The sequence below is a fragment of the Microcaecilia unicolor genome, chromosome 12 (assembly GCF_901765095.1).
Source record: "Microcaecilia unicolor chromosome 12, aMicUni1.1, whole genome shotgun sequence".
NCBI lineage: Eukaryota > Metazoa > Chordata > Amphibia > Gymnophiona > Siphonopidae > Microcaecilia > Microcaecilia unicolor.
Window position 1 is genome coordinate 85,725,643 of NC_044042.1, and position 25,863 is coordinate 85,751,505.

At 45.2% G+C, this 25,863-nt stretch overlaps 2 protein-coding genes across 2 annotated transcripts in view; one reads left to right on the plus strand and one right to left on the minus strand.

Moving 5' to 3' along the window:
- The window catches only part of MSANTD2 (Myb/SANT DNA binding domain containing 2), a 101,073-nt gene extending 99,924 nt beyond the window's left edge, over positions 1–1,149 (plus strand). Inside the window, exon 5 of the mRNA XM_030221417.1 lies at positions 963–1,149. The gene's annotated coding sequence lies outside the window, so the exon portion shown is untranslated. The remainder of the gene's footprint in view (positions 1–962) is intronic.
- A 7,108-nt stretch (positions 1,150–8,257) lies between these two features.
- RPL8 (ribosomal protein L8) lies at positions 8,258–22,128 on the minus strand. Its single transcript, XM_030221430.1, has 6 exons — positions 22,051–22,128; positions 18,799–18,942; positions 18,097–18,238; positions 10,857–11,075; positions 9,758–9,873; positions 8,258–8,468 (listed from the first exon to the last, which is right to left on the minus strand). The coding sequence occupies exons 2-6, from the start codon at positions 18,934–18,936 to the stop codon at positions 8,310–8,312; spliced, it is 774 nt and encodes a 257-aa protein (XP_030077290.1). The 5' UTR covers positions 18,937–18,942; positions 22,051–22,128; the 3' UTR covers positions 8,258–8,309.
- Positions 22,129–25,863: the final 3,735 nt, after the last annotated feature.

Genomic DNA, 25,863 nt, shown 5'->3' on the forward strand with positions numbered 1-25,863 from the left:
CATGCCCTGCGTGCGGGACTTCCCGCGAAGTTTTCTTCCGGTTGGAGGGGGCTGCCGTGGATGTCAACCCAGTCGTGAGAACAAGCAGCCTGCTTGTCCTCGAGAATCTACTGCGCATTTGCAGGTAAGTCAGTCACTTGCCATTTATATGTTTGATGGAACCAAGGCTGGGACTGGATAAATATCCAGGAGGCCAAGTAAGCAGTTCAGACTTAAAATTTTCCATTCAATAGCTCAGTCAACTCCAATAAAGTTGTTCTGACCAAGATTTTTTTTTAACTAATGAATCTGTCAGTTATAACTTCAGCAGTGGCAAAGGCAACAAGAACATTAACTGTAGCAAACGTATTTACAATGTCTCTCTATAACTTGACTCTTCTGTATGAACAATCTTATGTCCTAGCATTGAGAGTGGCAAGGACAAACGGTTCTCCTTGGTCTTGCTGCTGTTAGCAGGTGCAGGTAGGATTATTGCTCAGTTTGCAGGCAGTTCTGAGCTGACTGTGTCCTTGTTGTAGATTCTATTTAGATGTACCAGGACTCGTCCTGTGTCGGTAAGGAATGATGTGATCTTTAAGCCTTGAGATGTTCCTGAAGTGCAAAAGTTGTGGCCAGGGCACCTTGTTTCTCACAATAATCGCTCAGTTTCTCCTTCTGTCTGATTGGAAGCAATACGGAGAGACACCCCCCCCCCCCCTCATTAAAAAAGGCGGTGAGAGGGCTCATGTGCCATTTACTTCTAATTTGTCAATCATTGGGATCTACAGTTCTCCCTACCACATCATACCCCATCAGTTTAGACTGTATGGACTCCTGATGCAGGTGACATTGTTGAAACAGCCCATGTCGAGTCTGAGTATATTTGAAGATTTGAAAATTTTCTGATTATAAAGATACAAATTTATGAACTAGATTGTAATGTACTTCATAGTCCTATCATTTCCCACTCCTTTGTTCTGTAGATGATACCGCATCATTCACAAAAGAAAGTGCTTATGAACAATTTGCAAAACTGAACATGGACAAACCATGGGACTGAATGAGATATATCCTAGGATACTGAGGGAGCTTAGAGAGGTGTTGGCAGACCCTCTAAAGGGTATGTTTAACAAATCCTTGAAGACTGGAGAAGTACCAAAATTTTGGAATACCTTACATTTAAATGTAAGAACTGGAAATTAGTCATTTTGTAAGCAGTTGAAAACTTTTCTTTTCACATTGAATTATTTCAGTTGTTTAATTTTGTGATATCTCAGAAATGTCTGGTTCTTTGATTGCAAGTCCACACTGAGCTGAATGTTATCAGTCATTGCGGTAACTATCATACCATAGGATTGGCGAAAGGCTGGTGTGATCTGTCCTCACAAAGATGGTAACAAGAGATGGGAAACTACAGACTGTTGTGCTTCACCTCAGTGATGGAAAAGATAATAGAGGTGTGCTGCTGAAGGGAAGGATAGTCAAATATGTACAATCTGATTTAAGATTAAGGCAACAGGGCTTTACCAAAGACAAATCTTAGGCAAATCCGATTTGATTTCGTTGGGTGGCCAGTGAACTGGAATGAAGATATGCACTGGATGTAGTTTACTTAGATTTTAGGTAATCGATAGAAATAAAACATTAGACATAATACATTTCTTGATTAGCTTTTGAAGGTTGCCCTTTGTCAGATTGGAAATAAGCAAATGTTGGTAGATGATAGTATATATAAGTGAAACATCAAAGCATTTCAGTGACAGTATAACAGGATGGGGGTGGGTAGGTGAGAGATTATATTTAATCATTCTGACTGCAAAGGTCTTACATTCCTGTATTACCATCCTATTCCTAGCATCCTGAGCTGGGTCCCTGAGAAGAGTATGAGCCAAGGGGGAGGGGCAATTCTGATGGGAGTAGTACAGGCCCACTCATCATTTAGCTCTATTCAAATTTATAGGAGTGTTTCATTTTGGTTGAAAGGATAATCGAGGAATTCAAAGTCACATTTTAGTTATTTGTTGAGAGCAATTATAATGCTGGGTTCTCTAATTAGTAAATTCTTTAATCTTGGATGTAAGCCTACACAGGGCACACACTACATAAGATACACAAGTCACATTTTTAAAGCCTAAATGGATAAACCACTGTATACCCCACTACCAGGTGAGGAAGCCAGCAAGACCACACACAGGGAATCACAACAGGGGTTTTAGATCTCACATAAAACTAAATAGCTGCTTCCTTTAATTTATAGAAAAGCTGGGGAAAAAAATGGTGAAATTAGATCTTACCTGCTAATTTTCTTTCCTCTAGACCCTCCAGACCGGTCAAGACGCGTGGGTTATGCACTCCTACCAGCAGAGGGAGACTGAGAAAACACTGAGCTTTGAATACTGTATATATAACCTGTGCACTACACCCACTAGCCAGTATAACCGTAACAAAGCAGAGAAACTAAAACACTAACCAAAACTATCAACCCTGTACGTGGACATTGTCAAATGGAAGAACAACTTATGCTCTTTTTATCTGTTTTACTCACTGAGTTCTGTTTGTGCTTCCACAGGTGGGCTATCCAACCACACCTGATTCAGACTCATACTAACAATCATCTGAAAAAAACAAGAGTCTGAATTATGTAAACTACAATCATCAGCTGCCAAGAGATATCCAATTACTAAAGCTTACCTCCTGGCCTACAGAAAACCACCGGGCGGGCTCTTGACCGGTCTGGAGGGTCTAGAGGAAAGAAAATTAGCAGGTAAGATCTAATTTCACCTTCCTCAGCGACCCTCCAGACCGGTCAAGACGCGTGGGACGTACCAAAGCAGTAACTCTCTACGGGTGGGACCCCCTTAGGCCAGAGGTCAACACAGCAGCCCCAAAACCTGCCTCCTCTTTAGCATGCACATCAATCCGATAATGTTTAACAAACGAATGCAGAGAGGACCAGACTGCCGCCCGACAAATCTCTAGAGGAGGAAGCATACTACTTTCCGCCCAAGAGGCTGCTACTCCCCTGGTGGAATGAGCCGAAAAACCCTTAGGTACCGTACGACCCTTCAAGATGTAAGCAGACGCAATCGCCTCCTTCAACCACCGAGCTATTGTTGCCTTGGACGCAGCCGCTCCCTTTTTAGAACCGCCAAAAAGAACGAACAGCCGATCAGATGTTCTGAACTCTCGAGTTCTAGATAGATAACACCGCAACACTCGCTTCACGTCCAACTTCGCCAGTCGACACTGTTCGGAGTCTCCAGCTAGATTCCCTAAGACTGGCAGAGAAATGACCTGATTCACATGAAAGTCGGACACTACCTTGGGCAAAAAGGAGGGCACCGGTCGTAGAGAAACCCTTTCCTTGGAAAAAGACAAGAAGGGCGTCCTACAAGACAAAGCCTGGAGTTCCGACACTCTGCGCGCTGATGAAATGGCTACCAAAAACACCGTCTTTAAGGATAGATCCTTGTCCGTAGCCGAAGCCAAAGGCTCAAACGGAGGCTGAATTAACGCTTCCAAAACCAGATTCAAATCCCATGGAGGAACCAGCCGGCGTTGCAGAGGCCGAAGCAATTTCACTCCCTTCAAAAATCGAATCACATCCGGAGACGAAGCCAACGACTTACCTTGAACCTTGCCACGAAAACAAGACAAGGCTGCCACCTGAACCTTCAAAGTAGACAAGGCCAGTCCCTTGTCCAGACCATCCTGCAAAAATTCTAACACATCCGCGACCGAAGCGTGTATAGCCCTCAAATTCCGAGCTAGGCACCAGTGCTCAAAAAGCCTCCAGACTCGAACGTACGCCAGTGAAGTGGACTGCCTCCTGGAACTCAACATCGTAGCAACAACTCTGGAAGAAAAACCCTTCTTCCTCAACTTGCTCCTTTCAAGAGCCAAGCCATAAGCGAGAACCGAGCAGGATCTGGGAGAGTGATAGGACCTTGATACAACAACACTGTCTCGGTCAATGGCAGGGGTTCCGCCACCGCCAGACGCACCAGATCTCCGTACCACGGGCGACGCGGCCAATTTGGAGCTATCAGAATCACCCGACCCTGGTGACGTTCGATGCGTTGAACTACTCTCCCCACTAACGGCCACGGAGGGAACACGTACAGCAACTCCTGCGGCCACAGCCGCAGCAGGGCGTCGATTCCTTCCGACCGCGGGTCCCTTCTGCGACTGAAGAACCGCCGCACTTGCGCATTGCACGCCGTTGCCATGAGATCCATCACTGGAATCCCCCACACCGACACAATGCGACTGAAAACCGATCGATGAAGAGCCCATTCCCCGGGGTCTAGAGTATGTCTGCTCAGATAATCGACGTCTACGTTGTCCACCCCGGCCACATGAGCTGCCGACAAGGCCTGAAGATGAAGTTCCGCCCACTGGCACAACTGCGCTGCTTCCTCTGCGACTGCTCGACTCTTTGTGCCCCCTTGCCGATTGACGTATGCTACGGCCGTGGCATTGTCGCAGAGAACTCTGACAGCCTTGCCTTGAAGCAGCGTCTGTAAATACTGAAGAGCCAAACGAATGGCCTGTGTCTCCAACCGGTTGATGGACCACTTGGCTTCCTCCTGAGACCACCGTCCGAAGAGCCGGCAACACCACTCGACCGTTGAGCGTCTCGAAGCGCACTCCTAGATACTCGAGAGATTGGGACGGGACAAGGTGGCTCTTGCTGTGGTTCACTACCCAACCAAGCGATTCCAGCAAGGCTACCACTCGCGCTGTAGCCACTTCGCTCTCCGACTGAGACTTGGCCCGAATCAACCAATCGTCCAAATACGGGTGCACCAAAACGCCCTGTCTCCGCAAAGCCGCCGCCACTACTACCATGACTTTGGAAAAGGTGCGGGGAGCTGTTGCTAGCCCGAAGGGAAGAGCACAAAACTGAAAATGCTTTCCTAAGACCGCAAAGTGCAGAAAACGCTGATGCGCCGTCCGAATGGGAATGTGAAGATAAGCTTCCGTCAAATCCAGCGACGTCAGAAACTCTCCCTGCCGCACCGCGACAATAACGGACCGCAACGTCTCCATGCGAAAAGAGGGAACCTTGAGCGCTGAATTGACTCCCTTGAGATCCAATACCGGACGCCAGGCATCCTCCTTCTTTGGTACTACAAAATAGATCGAATAGCACCCTAAGCATCTCTGCGCGGGAGGAACAGGAACCACTGCTCGCAGGGCAAGAAGGCGACGCAATGTGTCTCGAACTGCTGCTTTCTTGATTCTTGAATGACACGGAGACTCCAGAAACCTCTCGGGAGGCGACTCTTCGAATTCCAGCGCATAACCATCTCGAATCACCTCGAGAACCCACTGATCGGACGTGATTTGGACCCAGCTCTGGTAAAACCGACTTAGCCGAGCCCCTACTCGTACCAGAGCCTGGGTCCGCACACCTTCATTGCACATTCCGTCCGGAAGACTGTCCTCTCGAGGCAAAGTCGCGCCCTCCGCGACGATTCCCTCGAAAGGACTGGGTGCGCTGAAAAAACCGTCCTCTAAAAGACCCGCTAGTCCGCCCCGGCCTATACCGCCGGGCCTCAGCAAAACGCCCACGAGCAGACACCCCCCTGGTGCCCGACTTGGGACGTAAATCCGGCAGGCGAGGAATCTTAGCATCACTAAGGCCTTTCACCAAATTGTCCAAATCATGGTTCCCTTAAAGGGAAGAGAGCACAACTTCGCTTTAGAAGCCGCATCCGCGACCCAACCTCTCAGCCATAGGGCCCTACGCGCTCCAACTATCATAGCCATATTCTTGGCCGACGCCCTCAACAAATCATAAAGGGCATCCGACAAGAAAGACGAACCCATCTCGAGCTTGGCTAATTCCTGAACTCCGGAGGCCCCAACCTCCACTGACTCATCCAGGAGTTTCTCGGCCCAGCGAAAACATGCTCTGGCTACCAGGCCCCCACATACAGAGGCCTGGAGCGTGAGTGCCGACAAATCAAAACTACGCTTAAGGAAGGCATCAACCCTCCTATTCTGGGGGTCGCGGAGAGCGGCTCCGCCGTCTACCGGGATAGCCGTCGCTCTAGTCACTGCTGTAACCACTGCATCTACCGTAGGGGCCTTCAAGGAATCTTTGTCCTGCTGAGGAAGAGGATAGAGCCGCGCCATTGCCTTAGAGACCTTGCATGGAGCATCCGGTGACTTCCACTCCTGGGAAATCATCTCCCGGAGGTCCTTGTTCATAGGAAATGACCGCGCCTTACTGTGAATACCCTTTACCAAAGGGTCCTGTCCCGATTCGTCCACGGGCACCTCAGGCTCAAACTTAAGTGTCACCGTGACCTGGTCTATGAGTTCCGCAAGCTCATCCCTATGGAAGATTCTGACAACAGAGGGGTCCTCACCAGGTAAGGCATCAATAAGTTTAAGAGAGTCTTCAAACCCCTCTACTTCCTCCTCAATACCTATTGGGTCATCCGAACCCAGCTGAGACAAACAGTCCCCATCTTCTGACCATTCCAACCTTGGTCTTTTATTCAGCATAGAGCCATGACCCTCCTCCACCTGAGGAGGCCCGGCCTTCCAGGCTTGGAACAGGGTCCACACAAAATCTGGCGGAAAACCAACACTACCTGAGCCCTCCGAGGGAACTTTCTGCCCTAAACCGGAGGAAGCTGGCCCCACACTCGGCGCCTCCGCGGATCGCGCCTGATTCAAAATGGCGGCCGTTCCCACCGAAACTGCAACCGCCGACATCGCGCCTGCCTGCGATCCTGCTGACACCAACACCGGCGATCCCGTCGGAACTTCCGCGGCCAACACCGGGGGAGCCGAAATCGCCTGTTTAGGCTCACCACAGAGGTGACACTGACCGCCCGCCGTCTCCAACCCCCGCCGCGAACAGGCGCGACATCGAAGCAGCTTGCCGGCCATAATAACACACACACACAGTCCGCCTTCGCGCCAAATACCCTGTTAAGCAACTTCGCACTGCTCTCCCGTCTAGTGCAGGGAACCGAACTCCCCTTCCGTTCCGCACTAAATAAATAATAAAAGGCTCTTAAAGGCCCAGAACACTGCTGGCAGCTGAAAATTGTGAGGCACTCAAGGCTCCAGTACAGAGAAAGCAGCCGAGGCACAGAGCTGCCACTTATTCAGAGATGGAGAGCAGCTTAGGGGGAGGGACCCGCAACACAGGTGTAACACCCCAGGGGAAACACTGGGCCCCACCGGACCCAGGGTCCCGAAGCACACTTTACTTTTTTTTTTTTTTTTTTATGATCCACGTACAGGGAGACACAGAATGAACCAAATTGGAACAAACACCCCAATTCTTACTTCCTATGAGGAAAACTACCTCACCAGACCAGTGAAGACTGCACAGGCTGTCCTTCTACCTCTGCTGAGACTGAGAAAATACTGGCTAGTGGGTGTACTGCACAGGTTATATATACAGTATCCAAAGCTCAGTGTTTTCTCAGTCTCCCTCTGCTGGTAGGAGTGCATAACCCACGCGTCTTGACCGGTCTGGAGGGTCGCTGAGGAAACTGGGGGGTTTTTTCTTTTAAAAGGTGCAAAAACTGCTATAACTGATGTATAGAAATAACATGCCACCAAAGCTGCTGTCCTTGTTACAGCTTCTGCCTCTCTAATGTGTGATCCAAGGCAAGGGACTACTATTGAGTGCAGGAAAATTTGCACATTGAATCCCTCATGAAAGAAGTAGAGGAGCTAAAACAAGAGATATCAAGAAGCATGCCATGACAAGAAGAAATACATCCCTGAAATGCTGAACAGATTTCAGGGGGATAATAGGTGAGAATGATGCTGGGAGCTGGCAAGACAGGAGAAAAGGGGGAGGAGTATCTATTCCTTGGCTTTAGTCCTGCTCTCCCCTCAATCTGTAGCCCCATATTACCACACTTTGAACAGAGGGTTATGTTCTGTCCCTTGTCTCTACACACTTTTAGCCCCTTTATTCAATCTCCATAATTGTGCCCTTTCAGGTCTACACCCCTACACTGACTCAGCAGCAATAAGAGGAGAAGCATGTTACCCCTTATCTTGTACTGCCCAAGGTCCAACTGTTTCTTTAAGCCACTCAGTTCACAACAGTAGCCCTGGGCATAGAGTAAGAGGATGAAGCTGGACCTGCTGCCACTGGATCAACTGGTGGAGGGGAGAGGGGGACCACATTAAAAACACAACCCAGATCACCTATCAATCTCCCATAGAAAGCCCTAAATTATAGGTCTAGCATCCCAACAGCATACTGGTCCAAAGACTGTCCACGCAAGTGAAGATCAGACAAATTCAGTTCAAAGTTTATTATGTAAAGTATGCACAGAAAAATATTAGTTCTCCTTTTCTTGCACAGTCTTTGTTCCCCGAAGTCGACCAGTACGGCGGGCAGCAATAAGACCGACCTTACGACCAGCTGGAGCATCTCGCCTGATGGTTGAAGGCTTTCCAATGTGCTGATGGTTACCACCACCAAAGGGATGTTCTACAGGCTAGGGAAAGCAAAAACACAAGCTTTTCAATTTTAAACTGCTATATTTATATGCCATACACTAATCTGAGATTAAGTTTATAGCTGTCACTAAAATCTCAAAATCTAGATAAAGCTATAGAATTTAAAACTTGATCAAATAAGGGGTTAAGGGAGGGGCAATTTTATAACCAGGTGCCTCCATTTAAGCACCCTGAGAGCCTATTTATTCTACAGCAACACCTGGGTAATCCAGTATCTGGCAAGCCTTACATTTACACACACAGTTATGCCAAGTCTACAGCTAGTCTAAGGATGCACTTACTAGACAATATTCTGTAAGTTATGTGCATAACTAGGAGCACCGTCACACTATACCATTTACCTCAAAGTGCTAGAAGGGTGCCTAACTACTATAAGGGCTAAGAGCACTTAGGCACACAGAAGCTAGTATTATAGACATTTATGTACAAATGCGGCCCCTAATTTACAGAATTCCCCTTTAAGTGTTTGCTTATACATAACATAGCAACACTTCAAATCCATAATCCTTTATGCTTCACTTTGGCAGAACAATGCAAGAACCAGACAAAAGCAGCCCATGCCTTGGACCGAGGTGGAGAGTGTGGCGGCCAGGGATGATCAGAAGGCTCTGTCTACTCTTTCCATTACCCATCTCCACGACCCCCCCATCCCATACACCACACACACACTTTTCAGCTCATTCCCCCACAACCCCACCCCCCATTCAACTACCTCTCAAATCTCCATAAACTTGTCCAAGCTGGTTCTTTCTACCTCTCCCTTTTTTGACCATTCCTCGGCTCCTCTAGAGGAACACACAACACAAGCACCAGAACAGCTGATTTTCTTTTGGTACCACACAACAAACTGCCATGCTGACATGAATTTCAAGAATAGCACTGGAGTTTCAGCATCACGTGGTGCCAAAAGAAAACAGAATGGTTGTTCCAATAAAAGGTGGGAATGGGGGGAAGCATCTATTCGGTGAAAAGTGTCAGAAAGCCAGCACTGGCTCCCAGGCTTTACAACAAATACCACTGTCATGTTACAGGCCAAAAGTTATTCTGCCATAAACTGTCTGAATCACAGTGTACTACTTAACTACCCTCAAAGGCATAGTGTTAAAAGAAAATGGAAGTTCAAATAGCAATTACAGTGTTATTTTACACCTCACATATGACATTCGGGACATATCAGATCAATTGAAAGCACTTTGGCTGTATGCCTTGTAACGCTATAGAAATGAGTAGTAGTACTAGTCTGAAATGTGATCTACACAATACTCACATTCATGGCCACACCACGGACACGAGGCCAGCAATTCCTCTTGGCTTTGTACTTGTGGTAGGCACGACCTGCCTTTAAGATTGGTTTGTCTATACGACCACCACCAGCAACAACACCTGAAAATTTGAGAAAAAGGCAAAAGAAATTTAAAACATCTAATGTCATTGTGGCATGTTTTACATTTTGAACTCAACTTTTTGAATGACGCTCATGGCAACTTAGTGTTATTACATCTCAGATGCAAGTCCCTGTCCTAAGCAGTGTTCTGTCTAAATGGGTACCTAACAGAGTGACTTACCCAATCATACTAGCAGCAGTGGAGAAGAGGGATTTGAACCCTAGTTGTCAACCTACTGCTCTAACCACTAGGCCACCTCTCCTCCCTTGGATAGATCAGTTGTGTTTCTAGGGGCATCCAAAATGTACTACTCTTTTTTTTTGGGGGGGGGGGGGGGTGGAGAGGATTTTATAAAGAGGTGTCTGCAAGTAAGGGAAATGGGACTTGATATACCGTCTTTCTGAGGTTTTTGCAACTACATTCAAAGCGGTTTACATATATTCAGGTACCAGGGGCAATGGAGGGTTAAGTGACTTGCCCAGAGTCACAAGGAGCTGCAGCAGGAATCGAACTCAGTTCCCCAGGATCAAAGTCCACTGCACTAACCACTAGGCTACTCCTCCACTCCAGATGGCTACAGGTGCTATTTTATAAAAACACATCTTTATAAAATATTACTCAAAGCAACAATTGTGCTTACATTGCAGGTGTTGTGATGACCCCATGCAAGAGTAAATTTATCATCAGTGTCACGTAAGCACAGTCCATTCTTGGCACCAAGGATAACCTGATGCTGTTCTCCAACCCTATACCACCTCCACTAAAGAAGCAATGTGCTAGAAAACGTAAGAACAGTCACTGTAGACTGTACCTAAAATGAGGCTAACACTGCTTGGATTCCATCCCTTGCCTGAAAGCTCTGCTATACAAGAGGGAACACTGCTGCTTTAATTCCCATAATAAACATGTCAGAGATTGCAACTGCCTGGGTTAATGTCATAACCTGCTTTACAACAGATGTTGGTGGAGGTTGATGCTTACCAACAATAGCTCTGTTGGCAGAGGCAATGACCTTTTTGGAACCAGAAGGCAGCTTGACTCTGGTCTTCTTGGTTTCAGGATTATGGGAGATAACTGTAGCATAGTTGCCAGACGCACGGGCCAGTTTGCCACGGTCACCTGGTTTCTCTTCAAGGCAGCATACAATGGTACCTTCTGGCATAGTGCCAACAGGGAGCACGTTGCCAATATTCAACTGAGCTGAAAGCAGAAAAAACAAGAATGTTAATCTAAATTACATACAGAATGTTATTCTTCCTCAGACCCTTTCATATTTTTCTCTTCCATGGTTAACAAAAGAAACAGATCATTTCTGTAAAAATAGTAACCATTAAAAATCTTGGAACAAGCAGATTAGCCTAGATATTGTTGAATGAACAAAAAAAAAAAAATACAAAAACTATATATTTTGATATTTTAGATGAGGTCTCTCCATTTTCCCTAACAAATTATGATCTTCCTCTATATACAGAACAAACCTACACTAAGCACATTTACAAACATCCACACCAAATCAAGTTGAAATGTGTGCCCTGAAGTATATTTGGTGGTGTTACCAGGACATCTATATCAATGCTAATAGAGTGCCACAGTGTGCTTATAGCCCATGTCAATCCATTATTCTTATACCTGTCTCATGCCTTTTGCTTCTGGCTGGGCTCTCCTACTCTGTATGTCCAGAAAGGGCTGTAATCTATTTTGCCATTTTTTTGGCTTTTACTACCTCTGTTTATCAGAATTCATGTTTTGTTTGCCAAATGCACTTTTTAGAGCCTGTTGAGGTATCCCAGACTTTGTCTCCATAATTTGAACATCTGGTTACAAATCACTGTTCAGCCTAAGGACACCAACTTTGCACTAATCTGAACAGTGAAGGCTGTATATTTTGGGCCTTCTGTTCTAATGAACAGAGGCCCCAAAATATATGCAACCCTGTCCCCCTTATCAAGCTACTTTTCCTCCACTTACATCCTCTCTACTCCCACTTCTGCAGCAAGTGATTTGGTTCCAAGTCTCAACCATTCCCTTCCTAGTATGCAGTGTGGCTTTGTTTCTTGTTAACTGTTATCACTTCTGTTCACAGAATAAGTCTGCTATTCTCAGCAGCTTCCCAAAACCAGGCTTTGCACATCCATCCTATTATGATTTGCTTAAATGACCTCTTTCCCGCTACAGTCCTCCCCACCTCCATTTTGATGCCTCTCCAGTTATGAATTATAGATCAGAACAAGCCAGTTACACAGACCATGTGTCTCCTTGCAAAAAAAAGCAGGGGGGGGGGGGTCACAGACAGATGGATGACAGAAATAACCAAAACATAAGGAGTTTTCTTGTACAAACAACATCTCAAAATTATCTGTGCCAGAATATATGTAATTTATGCAAGGAAATATATACCACAATTTATGCAAGGAAAATAAAATAGGCAATAAGATTTAAGTATAATTTTGTTTAAAGGAACCCTTCTATTTAAAAAAAAAAATAAAAGCAGGAGAATCAGCCCCCAACTCTTGCCCATCTTCATTTACAAACTACCAAGCACAACACGAGATAAGTGGCGTACATATAAGTACATAAGTAATGCCATACTGGGAAAAGACCAAGGGTCCATCGAGCCCAGCATCCTCTCCACGACAGCGGCCAATCCAGGCCAAGGGCACCTGGCAAGCTTCCCAAACGTACAAACATTCTATACATGTTATTCCTGGAATCGTGGATTTTTCCCAAGTCCATTTAGTAGCGGTTTATGGACTTGTCCTTTAGGAAATCGTCCAACCCCTTTTTAAACTCTGCTAAGCTAACCGCCTTCACCACTTTCTCTGGCAACGAATTCCAGAGTTTATACGTTGGGTGAAGAAAAATTTTCTCCGATTTGTTTTAAATTTACTACACTGTAGTTTCATTGCATGCCCCCTAGTCCTAGTATTTTTGGAAAGCGTGAACAGACGCTTCACATCCACCTGTTCCACTCCACTCATTATTTTATATACCTCTATCATGTCTCCCCTCAGCCGTCTCTTCTCCAAGCTGAATAGCCCTAGCCTCCTTAATCTTTCTTCATAGGGAAGTCGTCCCATCCCCGCTATCATTTTAGTCGCCCTTCGCTGCACCTTTTCCAATTCTACTATATCTTTCTTGAGATGCGGCGACCTGAATTGAACACAATACTCAAGGTGCGGTCACACCATGGAGCGATATAACGGCATCATAACATCCTCACACCTTAGATAGTGAGACATCCAGCAGATATTTGCTCTGGATTTTGGACCGGTTAAGACCTGTAATAGATATTGTTAGTATAATTACCATGAAATAAGTAGATAAAGGTAAAGGAGTAAAATAAAGGGGAGGTTGGGGGGGGGGGGGGAAGGGGGAGGAAAGGAAGTAAAATAATGATGATGATGTTAGATTAGATGCATATGTACAATTATGACATGACTGAATGTTTACAAAATGACTTTGGTTTTGTTTGACGTGGTACATCATCAATAAAAACCGTTGAAATATAACATCCTCACACCTGTTTTCCATACCTTTCCTAATAATACCCAACATTCTATTCGCTTTCCTAGTCGCAGCAGCACACTGAGCAGAAGGTTTCACCGTATTATCGACGACGACACCCAGATCCCTTTCTTGGTCCGTAACTCCTAACGTGGAATCTTGCATGACGTAGCTATAATTCGGGTTCTTTTTTCCCCACATGTATCACCTTGCACTTGCTCACATTAAACGTCATCTGCCATTTAGCCGCCCAGTCTCGTAAGGTCCTCTTGTAATTTTTCACAACCCTGTCGCGATTTAACAACTTTGAATAACTTTGTGTCATCAGCAAATTTAATTACCTCGCTAGTTACTCCCATCTCTAAATCATTTATAAATATATTAAAAAGCAGCGGTCCTAGCACAGACCCCTGAGGAACCCCACTAACTACCCTTCTCCATTGTGAATACTGCCCATTTAACCCCACTCTCTGTTTCCTATCCTTCAACCAGTTTTTAATCCACAATAGGACATTTCCTCCTATCCCATGACCCTCCAATTTCCTCTGTAGCCTTTCATGAGGTACCTTGTCAAACGCCTTTTGAAAATCCAGATACACAATATCAACCGGTTCCCCTTTGTCCACATGTTTGTTTACTCCTTCAAAGAATTGAAGTAAATTGGTCAGGCAAGATTTCCCCACACAAAAGCCGTGCTGACTTGGTCTCAGTAATCCATGTCCTCGGATGTGCTCTGTAATTTTGTTTTTAATAATAGCCTCTACCATTTTCCCCGGCACTGACGTCAGACTCACCGGTCTATAAATTTCCCGGATCTCCCCTGGAGCCTTTTTAAAAAATCGGCGTTACATTGGCCACCCTCCAATCTTCCGGTACCACGCTCGATTTTAAGGATAAGTTGCATATCACTAGCAGTAGCTCCGCAAGCTCATTTTTCAGTTCTATCAGTACTCTAGGATGAATACCATCCGGTCCAGGAGATTTGCTACTCTTCAGTTTGCTGAACTGCCCCATTACGTCCTCCAGGTTTACCGTGAAGTCAGTAAGTTTCTCCGACTCGTCTGCTTGAAATACCATTTCCGACACTGGTATCCCACCCAAACATTCCTCGGTGAAGACCGAAGCAAAGAATTCATTCAGTCTCTCCGCTACGTCTTTGTCTTCCTTGATCGCCCCTTTTACCCCTCGGTCATCCAGCAGCCCAACCGATTCTTTTGCCGGCTTCCTGCTTTTAATATACTGAAAAAAAATTTTACTATGTTTTTTTTGTCTCTAATGCTATCTTTTTTTCGTAATCCCTCTTGGCCTTCTTTATCTGCGTCTTGCATTTGCTTTGACACTCCTTATGCTGCTTCTTGTTATTTTCAGACGGTTCCTTCTTCCATTTTCTGAAGGCATTTCTTTTAGCCCTAATAGCTTCCTTCACCTCACTTTTCAACCAGGCCGGCTGTCTTTTGGACTTCCGTCTTTCTTTTCTAATTCGCAGAATATGTATGGCCTGGGCCTCCAGGATGGTATTTTTGAACAGCGTCCACGTCTGTTGTACAGTTTTTACTCTCTCAGTTGCCCCCCTAAGTTTTTTTTTTACCGTTCTCATTTTATCATAGTCTCCTTTTTTAAAGTTAAACGCTAATGTATTTGACTTTCTGTGTACAGTTACTTCAAGGTCGATATCAAAACTGATCATATTATGATCACTGTTATCAAGCGGCCCCAGTACCATAACGTTCCTCACCAGATCATGCACTCCACTAAGGACCAAGTCTAGAATTTTTCCTTCTCTCGTCAGCTCCTGCACCAGCTGCTCCATAAAGCTGTCCTTGATTTCATCAAGGAATTGTACCTCTGTAGCGTGTCCCGATGTTACATTTACCCAGTCTATATTTGGATAATTGAAGTCACCCATTATTGTTACATTTACCCAGTCTATATTTGGATAATTGAAGTCACCCATTATTGTTACATTTACCCAGTCTATATTTGGATAATTGAAGTCACCCATTATTATCACATTGCCCATTTTGTTCGAGTCTCTGATTTCTTTTATCATTTCTGTGTCTACCTGCTCGTACCTTCAGCGCACCATAGGATCAACATTTCATATCTGAAACCAATAAAGGAGTACATTTCTGTATTTGTTACCCCTTCTTAGCCTTTTGAGGATGCCAGAGATCTCAAAACATTTTTGAACAATACACTTCTTCCAAGATGCAGTATGCTCAATGCTCCTCTTTGTCCTGCCATGCACAACTCAAATGTGACCCAACTAAAAGTAGACACAGTGTTCACTCAAAAATATTCAACAGGGGAAAAGGTCTCATTTATCACTGGGATACAGTGTCAGTTATCCTCACCAAAAAAACTCCTCCTACCTAAATCAGTGCAATATAACTTTTTAAGAGGATTTTTTTTTCAATTATATTGTATCTTTCTTTCCCATTGATCAATTATTATTATTATTAAACACTGTTGGCACAAAAAACCATAACGGAATGACTGGTAATAAGCACAAAGCTATTGAATGAGCCAATGGATACATCATGCTGACATGCCCTGCAGAAATAATCAAAACACAAGGAGTTTTCTCATAGAAAGAGCATCTCAAAATATTTGTGCCAGAATATACTTTCACCACAATCTATGCAGAAGTGCAGGGCATGTCAGGATGATGTATCCACTGGCTCAGATCCCTTGAAAAAGCAACAGCGAAACAGGTGCTTGTCGGGGTCCGCTGAACTTTCAGATAAGTGATACTGCATTTGATAGCTTTGTACTTACTGCCAGCCATCCCGTTATGGTTTTTTTGAGTTCCAACAATGTTTTTTGAAGAATAATAAATGATAGATCAATGGGAAAGAAAGATACAATTGGGAAAAAAAATTATAAAAAATTATAATGCACTGGTTTAGGTAGGAAGGGTTTTTCTGGTCAATGATTATTCCAGTCACTAGTGGGATTCACATATTTATTTGGTGTGGATAACTGACATCGTATCCCAGTGACAAATGAGACCTTTTCCCCCGTTTGACTACTGAGTGAACAGTCTACTTTTTGTCGAGTTTACCAGTTCCAAGATAGACTATTGAGAAGCCATTATATATTTTTAAAGTGTTCTTAGCAACTCAAACGTGACAGCAGGATATAATCTACAGAATTTCAGAAGTCCTACTATGGGTCATTAGGTTTACTATACAGCTCGACATTTTCAGTAGCACAGTGATTTAAAAAAAAAAGAAAGAAAAGAAAAAAAAACCCACAAAACATAAAAATCTGGAACTCTAATAAAATGACAGGAAAGAAGAGACACCCGGTTAAACTATCAGCCAGTAAAGACAGGTACCCCTACCAGACAGAGAAGGGAGACGGGAGCCAAAAGCTGCCACAAAAAAAAAATAAGACTAACATTGTTTGAAATTTCTTAAAAGAGCATTCAGTCCCAATTTCAACAGGCAGGCAGTTCCACAACCCTGGCACCAGAAAAAAGGCCGACGAGTGGATTCCCATAAAGCCCTCGACAGCCCAGACATATCTAAACTACAATCCAAAGCCAACCATAATGTCTCAGCAGCAAAATAAGGTGGTGCTTTTTCATAATATGTCCTGTTCACCAGAACAATTTTAAATTACACAGATAACACATAGAAAGCCAATGATTATGCACAAATAAAGGTGTCACAAGATGAGTCTTGCATGCCCTCCACAACATCCGAATGGCTCTATTTTGTAGAATCTAATCTTCTCAAATTGGTCTCAGAGAGGCCAGCATGTACCACATTCCCATAATCCATACAGGACAGCAGTAGAACATAACAAACAGAATGAAAAACAGTTTTAAAGTATCATCTAACTGACCAGAGTTGCTGCAAAGTGTACAAAAAAACTTTTATTTATTGATTTGGATTTAACAACCACTTTTATGGAGAGATTCACCCAAGGCGGTGTATATCAGGTATAGTACTACCCCAAAACATGAACAACAAAGGAAAGCCTGGAGTCAAACACATCATTTAAATGTTGAAGACTATCCACCATCTTGGTATTCTTACCAAACAGTGTAAGGGCCATAGTGGGTCAGCATAGCCACCCTGTAAACTAAACATGCCACAGTTTTGGCCATATTCAAAACCAAGCAGTAGTTCTGGAATTTGAGAATGTCGTAAAAGCAGTTAGCTTAGCAGGGTTTAAAAAAAGGTTTGGATGGCTTCCCAAAAGAAAAGTCCATAGACCATTGAAATGGACTTGGGGAAAATCCACTGCTTATTTCTAGGATAAGCAGCATAAAATGTATTGTACTTTTTTGGGATCTTGCCAGGTACCTGTGACCTGGATTGGCCACTGTTAGAAACAGGATGCTGGGCTTGGTGGACCTTCGGTCTGTCCCAGTATGATAATACTTATGAACTTATGTACAAATGCTTTTGCCCATGGGGGGGAGGGGGAAAGAAGCAGCACTGCTTGATGTAGGATTGCTTACACATGCCACACGCTCAGGACAAACTTAAAGGCTTCTCTTGAGCTTGGGGTAGAGCTCTGGAAGTGCAGCTGCATTTCTTTGCTGTCTACAGAGAGCCACTGTTACAGTAAGAGACTCCACTTTCTCTGTAGACTTGCAAACAATTTTGGATTATGTCTGAACAAAGACCTCTTACAAAGGTACAAACTGATGAGGTTAAGTATCCAGGTTCACCAACAAAAAATGAGATTGCACTCAACTCACCTTTCTTGCCACAGTAAACAAACTGACCAGTGTGTATGCCCTCAGCAGCAATGAATAATTCAGTTCTTTTCTTAAATCTGTAAGGATCACGGAACGCAACTTTAGCCAGAGGTGCACCACGGCCAGGATCATGAACAATGTCCTATAAAGAAAGGAAAGTTATTGCATCAGCTACTCCAGTTTCTAAAAATAGCCTATCACATTAATGGCTAAAGGAGTACTAATGACCAGAGATGCAACAAATAAAATAAAATTCCCCAGCTGTTTCCTCCTGCTCCTTTGAGCCTCCAGCTCAACTGAAATCTGGGTTGGGATCCCAGCACCATGAGCTTTCATTCACTGTCTCTCTCCTTCACTGTACCTAGTTCTGGTCATTATAACAGTAGAGCTGGGCAAGAGGACAAGTCTACAGGGCTCCTTCCAAACCTGGCACCTGAAGCCTTTAAGTAACAGCCACACCCCCCCCCCCCCCCCCAACTTCAAGAGTTTGAATCCTCCCTCTAAACACCCCAGCCAACCATGGAGCACAAGACCCAACTCCAGAGATTGAACCAGGAACCTCCCACCTAGCACACAATACTGCCACTGAAGTAACCCACAAATAAAATATTTCAAACCTGCCAACATTGTGACAGTCAGATCTAACCTCCCATTTCCTCAACTCTAGCCAAAATAAAATGCACACATTTCAAAGCCACTTACCTTTACAATACCCTTGATGTAGCCATGCCTCTCAGCAAAATCAATAGCTCTCAGCTTAGCTGGACCCTTCCTGTGTTTTACATGGGCTCTGAAAACAGACCCAGCACCTTTTCTTTGACCCCTGATCACACGTCCCATTGTGAACTGTAATAAAATGTCATTAATAAACTCAATAAATGACAAACAGTAAACTGTACTGTTAATATCTAAAGGGAGTCATGCCACATTTCAGACAGATGCAAATCTAATTTCACAACTAAAAAAAAAACCCCACAATAAAACAACATATATACTCATTTTTTATACTGAGTAGTCCAATGGTTAGAACAGTGAACAAAGAACACGGGGAGCCCGGTTTAAATCCCACTCCGGCTCCTTATGACACTGTACAAGTAACAACACTACATTGCCTCAGGTATAAACTTACAGGCTAATGCAGAAGGCCACGCAGTTTCTACTGTGGAATTAGCTCCAAAACGTACTGCAGCAATACAGTAAGTAATGAGCATACAAATTACTGCCACATTAAATATTGCCATAATATCCTTTTCCTGTCAATACGTACGTGAACAGTGATTAGCTCATGCAGAGATAGAAAGGGGAATATGCCCCCTCCCTGCATCCTACTTAAAAATAAAAAAATAAAAAATCCCTGGTGTCTGGCAGCACCCCCCCCCCCCCCAGGGTGTACACTGAAGAGGCAGGCTTGATATCCACTTACTTGTACCTTCATGCCATCTTGGAAAATAGAGGCCCCTGACTCCACGCAGTGCACCCAGCAGAGTCAGTGCCAAATGAGGGGAGTTTTCCCTCGTTTAAAGGGACGACTACCAAATAAGGGAAAACCTTCCTTTGGCAGGCTGACACCCCCCCCCCCCCCCCCCCCCCCCGGTGCATCCTAGGATGCACCACAAGGGGGTCAGGTGCCGCCATTTTCAAAGATGGCGAGGAGCAAGTAGGCATTGCTCCTGCCTGCTGTAGTTATCCAGGTCTTGCCTCATACTCAGACACAGCAAGACACAGACAACCGCAATAATTATGACGCTAGCTGCAGAAGCCTAAAAGAACATCACTCCCGTTTCTTCAAGGTAGGCCAAAGGGTATATCTGGAGTGGGGACTGCCGCTAGACACTGGGCAATTTAAATGTCAGGGAGAGATACTAGATTACCAGGGATGGATTTTTTTTTTTCAATTTCAAGGGAGGGTGTTACTAGACTACTTCGTCTATTGGCCTGCTCCTGAGATAATCCATGGGACACTGTTATTTCCACTTTTGTGGCTGTGCTGCCCTTATAACTACTGAATGAGTGTTGGGGGGGGGGGGTCCAAGGGCATTTGCCACCTCCTTCCAAATGTCATAGCTTGCTACTGCCATAGTAGTCTCTATTATCCGACCATCAAGCATATCTGACAGACACCCCCACCCCCGGGACATCATGGCATTTATTTCTATAAAAAAATCTTTGTTTTAGAACAGTTTTTGAAAATTGGGCATTCTATGCTTATACTTTGTTTTCCATATTATCCGACTTCACATATCCAATATTGGGTCTGTCCTGTTTTATGTCACATAATTGAGACTATACTGTACTATTCCCCTCCAAAAAATTACTTCCCCCCCCCCCCACGGAGAAATTCCTGCTGACGCTACTTAAGTAGTGTCAGCAGGCCAATTAAATTGCAATTTTCTAAAAGTAAGTAAGACTGAACAGAAGAGTCCCAACAAATTCAAATGGCTATGTTCAGGACATTTGTACAGTTGAGGAAGCTAAATAGAGTTAAAGTGCGTGGTACATGGCTGAGTCAACAAAAATACAGCGGCAGATACTCCCTGGAAAAAAAAAAAAACCAACAAACGAAAAAAAAAAAGGGGAACGACCAAAAAAGTTCCAAGAGGAATATCTATTTAAAAGCAAATCAACTCAAGACAAATAAAGAATCATCATCAATTTGTCTTGTGTTCATTTGCTTTTAAATAAAATATCTTTCTGTTGAATTTCTTTGGTTGTGCCCCCTTTTTTTATTATTATTATTTATATCCCACATTTTCCCACCTTTTGCAGGCTCAATGTGGCTTACATATAACTGTTAATGGCATTACCGATTACGGTCTGAACAAATACATGGTATGAATGAATACAAAGTGATATTGTAGTAGCATGAGGTTCCTGTATGGTAGGTACAATTGGGGGAACTTAAGAGAGGAAAAGGGGGAAGAAGAGTCAGGTAATGTTCGTTATGGTCTTTGGTTGCATCTCTTCTTAATTTTATCCCTCCTTACCCTTTCTCCCAAATTACACTATCCTATCTACCCTCTTTTATCCTAGTCATATATTATGTAGCTCAACTTATCATACACTACTAAGCCCAACTTTACATTGTTTTACTACTGTTTTATTAAAATTCTATTAACTTTGTATTTCAAATTACTATGTAAGCCGCATTGAGCCTGCATTATGTGGGAAAGCGCGGGGTACAAGTGTAATAATAATAATAGGCATGTTTATGTTGGGTCGATGGGGTCTGCTCTTCTGAACAGGTCTGTCTTTAGTGCTTTCCGAAAATTTACAAGACTGGTTCCCACATAATTCTCCTGGAGCTGACTTAACTTTCCTGCATTATGAATGTTAGGCCCTGCTGACTCCCAGAATAGAGACCAATTGGGGGCTCATTTTCAAAGCACTTAGCCTTCCAAAGTTCCATAGGTTTCTATGGAATGTTGGAAGGCTAAGTGCTTTGTTAATCTGTACAGCGCTGCGTAACCCTAGTAGCGCTCTAGAAATGTTAAGTAGTAGTAGTAGTACTTTGAAAATACGCCTCTTGGCAAGTCTCAAAACTCACGAGGGGGGGGGGGGGGGGGTCCCGGGGTACACAGACAGTCACCCTCTCACCGAACGAGCTCACTACTCCCCGACCCCTGTTACAGCTCCGCGCTGAAAACACACTCGAGACCTGGCACCAAGTGACGGGGAGGCTGAAGGAACTTCGCTCCAAAGTGAGGGAGGGGATTCATTAACGGCACTTTCAAGCTCACACCAGTTAACGCTTCTCTCTCAGCGACCCCCCCCCCCCCAAACCAGAAATTTAAACTGCGAGCGAAAGCCCAACGTCCTCCAAGTGGACCAAGGACGCGGTGCAGCCCCTCCTGGGAAGCTACTGCAGCGGATGCGCTGCTCTGTTACCACCGATGGCGAACTGGCCCGACGATTAGCAACGGATTCTGAACCGGAGAAACACCACCAACTCCTTACCTTAGGCGGCCTGTCCGGAAAGAGGAAGTGCACTCTGGGGGGGGTGGAGCCTTGGAACTTCTTCCGGGGCGACGTCGCACGGCATGCAGGGATTGTGGAGAAGGCAAGTGGGCAACGAGGTTTGATAGAAAAGGAGACGAAGTGACGTGAGCCTGAGCCTGTCTAGTTCAGTGTTAGAGCTGAAGCCGGTAGGCGGAGCTTGCCGTGGTTTTAGTACACCCAAAACAATAGCAAACGAGTACCGGTATTAGAAATAAGGGGCTGCCATCTGTAACAAGTCTAATGCTGTTTCACTTGGATAGGCAGCGTCTTAAAAGGTGGAGGAGAAAAGATTTGTTATTGTTTTTTTATTATTATTATTTTTTACGTATTGCACAGCTTTTTCATTTATTTGAAAGCTTCCCAGACCGTATCTAGATATAAATATCATGAAATAAAAATATCACTAAAACAACAACTACTACTACTTATCATTTCTATAGTGCTACTAGACGTATGCATAGGGCTACCATATTTTGTCCTCTCAAAAAGAGAACACATGTCCCGCCCCTGCCCATGCCCCACCCCCTGTCACATATTCCCCTCCCCTACACTTACTTACAGTGTTGCCAGGTGTGCGGGTCGCGTTTTTTTGGGCTTCTTTTTTTAATTTTCCGCGGTTTTTCGGGCGGTTTTTTCGGCCGCGGGGGCGGGGTTAGTGACGTTTTGGGCAGGGTTAGTGACGTTCTGGGCGGGGCCGATGACGGGGGAGGCGGGGCCGATGACGGCGGGGCAGGGTTGATGACGGCGGGGTTGATGACGGCGGGAGCGGGGGTGATGACGCAGGGGTGGGGGTGTCAGGGGCGGGGTTTGAGTTTGGGCGGGTTTTGGGCTGTTTTTAGACTGGATTGGGTGGGAAAAAAATTTTCCACCTGGCAACCCTGCTTACTTACTATCTACTGCCCTGGTGGTCTAGTGACCTCTTCGGGACAGGAAAAAGCCCCCTCTTTCCTGCCCGGAGCTCTGTCCTTGCCCTGCATCCTGTTGCTGTGAAGGTCTCGGGATTCAAAATGGCCGCCGAGAGTTGAAGTCTCACCAGGCCGCTTCAACTCTCGGTGGCCATTTTGAATCCCGAGACCGTCACAGCAACAGGATGCAGGGCAAGGGCGGGGCTCTTTCCTGCCCCGAAGAGGTCACTAGACCACCAGGGCAGTAGATAGTAAGTAAGGGAAGGGGAGGCTAGGATAGGCCCGCTGCCCACCCGCCCGCCCGTTTGTCCAGAAATCCGGACAAACAGGCGGACTGGCAAAACCCATCCGCACGCACAGACATGTCCTCAAAAAGAGGACATGTCCGGGTAAATCCAGACATGGTAACCCTATGTACGCAGCGCTGTACACTTGAACATGAAGAGACAGTCCCTGCTCAACAGAGCTTACAATCTAAATAGGACAAATAAGAGATAAGGGACTATTAAAGTAAGGATGATAAAACAAGGGATCTGAACAAGTGAATAAGGGTTAGGAGTTAAAAGCAGCATCAAAAACAGCTTAAAATTGTTGTAGCTGGTAGCAAAAGCAGTTATAAAAATCTGTGTTGTGTGAGCTCCTTTTTCTACACTGTTCTACACAATACAGATGGCAAAAATTTCTGTGAGGATATCCTGTTTCCTGATGGGTTCATTTTAACTGCTGTTGTAATCTGCCTTGAGAAGGCTGGTGTTATAAAGATGGAATGTACTGAAATTAAATGGATGTAAAATTAAACTCTCCTTTCATTGGGGCACATGGAATCACATCATCTGTTTTGTAGAATTTGATATGTTAGATACACAGATGGATTATTCTGTTCAACCACGTTTCAGGGGCAAATGGTTTTATAAGTCAAATTAAAAATAAATGTTTCATGCAAATCTCTTGGTTAAACATAACTAAATGGGCCCCTAATGCAGTCCATTGGTTTTCTTTATGCTGATAACTTTCAGTATCACCTTTATGCTGATGACTCCCAGATCTACCTCTCCATACCAGAAATTTCAGCAGGAATCCAGGCCAAATTATCAGCCTTCCTGTCTGCACACAATATTCGAGGTGCCGTTGCACCATGGAGCGATACAAAGGCATAATAACTTTTTTATCATTTTTGTTTTCCATTCCTTTCCTAATAATACCTAACATTCTATTTGCTTTAGGGTTACCATATTTTGTCCTCTTAAAAAGAGGACACATGTCACGCCCACACCCCATCCCTTTCACATTCTTGCCCCACCCCCTGTCACATATTCTCCTCCCCTTACTTACTGTCTACTGCCCTGGTGGTCTAGTGACCTCTTCGAGGCAGGAAAGAACCCCCTCTTTCCTGCCCGGAGCGCTGCCTTGCCCTGCATTCTTCTCAGTCTCGGCTTGGGATTCAAAATGGCCGCCAAGAGTTGGAGTCTCGCGAGGCCGCTTCAACTCTCAGCGGACATTTTGAATCCCGAGCCGAGACTGAGAAGGATGCAGGGCAAGGACAGGCAGCACTCCGGGCTGGAAAGAGGGGGCTCTTTCCTGCCCCAAAGAGGTCACTAGACCACCAGGGCAGATACAGGGCCGGTCCTAGGGTCTCTGGTGCCCCCCTGCAGACTATCAGTTGGCGCCCCCCCCCCCCCCCCCAGCATCTCCTTTTTCTCTTCTCCCACCATGCTCCCAGGTTCCAATCTAATTCATGTTTAATGTGGGATAAAATGCCATAAATAAGTAAATAAACATAAACTTTTAACGTTGAGCACCTGATTCCCAAAGTGGACATATTCCAAACACTATAATGAAAATAAAATGATTTTTTCTACCTTTGTTGTCTGGTGACTTTGTTTTTCTGTTCATGCTGGCCCAGTACCTGATTCTGCTGCTATCTGTCCTCTTAACTCCGTTTCCAGGGCTTCCTTTCCATTTATTTCTTTACTTTTCTCCTTTCTTCTTCATTTCTTGCCTTACATCCGTAAGTAAAAGCTGGGTCCTCTGCAGACTTGACTGTCCAGTGGATCCAGCTTCTGCCTATTTTCTCCATCGATGTGCAGGTTTTCTCCCTTTCCCTCATCTCATCTCCTTCCTCTCTCTTCCCTCCCCTCCACCCATGTCCAGCATTTCTTCTCTCTCCTTTCCCCTCCATCTATGTGCATCTCCTTCCTCTGTCTTCCCTCCCCTCCATGCATGTCCAGAATTTCTCCCCTTCATCCATGTGCATCTCCTTCCTGTCTTCCCTTCCCTCCCCTCAATCCATGTCCAACAATTCTCCTCTCTCCCTGCCCTCCCCTTCCCTCCATCCATGTCCAGCAACCCTCCTCTCTCCCCTGCCCTCCATCCATCCATGTCCAGCAACCCTCTTCTCTCCCCTGCCCTCCATCCACCCATGTCCAGCAACCCTCCTCTCCCCTCTAGCCACCCATGTCCAGCAACTTTACTCTCCCCTCCATCCACCTATGTCCAGCAAATCTCCTCTCCCCTGACCTCCCCTCCATCCATGTCCAGCAACCCTCCTCTCCCCTCTAGCCACCCATGTCCAGCAACCCTCCTCTCCCCTGACCTCCCCTCCATCCATGTCCAGCAACCCTCCTCTCCCCTCTAGCCACCCATGTCCAGCAACCCTCCTCTCTCCCCTGCCCTCCCCTCCATCCACCCATATCCAGCAACCCTCCTCTCCTCTCTAGCCACCCACCCATGTCCAGCAACTCTACTCTCCCCTCCATCCACCTAGGTCCAGCAAATCTCCTGTCCCCTGAGCTCCCCTCCATCCATGTCCAGCAACCCTCCTCTCTCCCCTGCCCTGCCCTCTATCCACCCATGTCCAGCAACCCTC

Bases quoted from the DNA above. Each gene is read 5' to 3' on its own strand.
- RPL8 (XM_030221430.1), bottom strand. From the start codon at position 18,936: ATGGGACGTGTGATCAGGGGTCAAAGAAAAGGTGCTGGGTCTGTTTTC. The intron at 9,874-10,856 runs GTAAGCATCAAC...TCAAATTTTCAG, and splicing joins TGCCAACAGAGCTATTGTTG to GTGTTGTTGCTGGTGGTGGT. The intron at 8,469-9,757 runs GTGAGTATTGTG...TGCTTTCCCTAG, and splicing joins TCCGTGGTGTGGCCATGAAT to CCTGTAGAACATCCCTTTGG.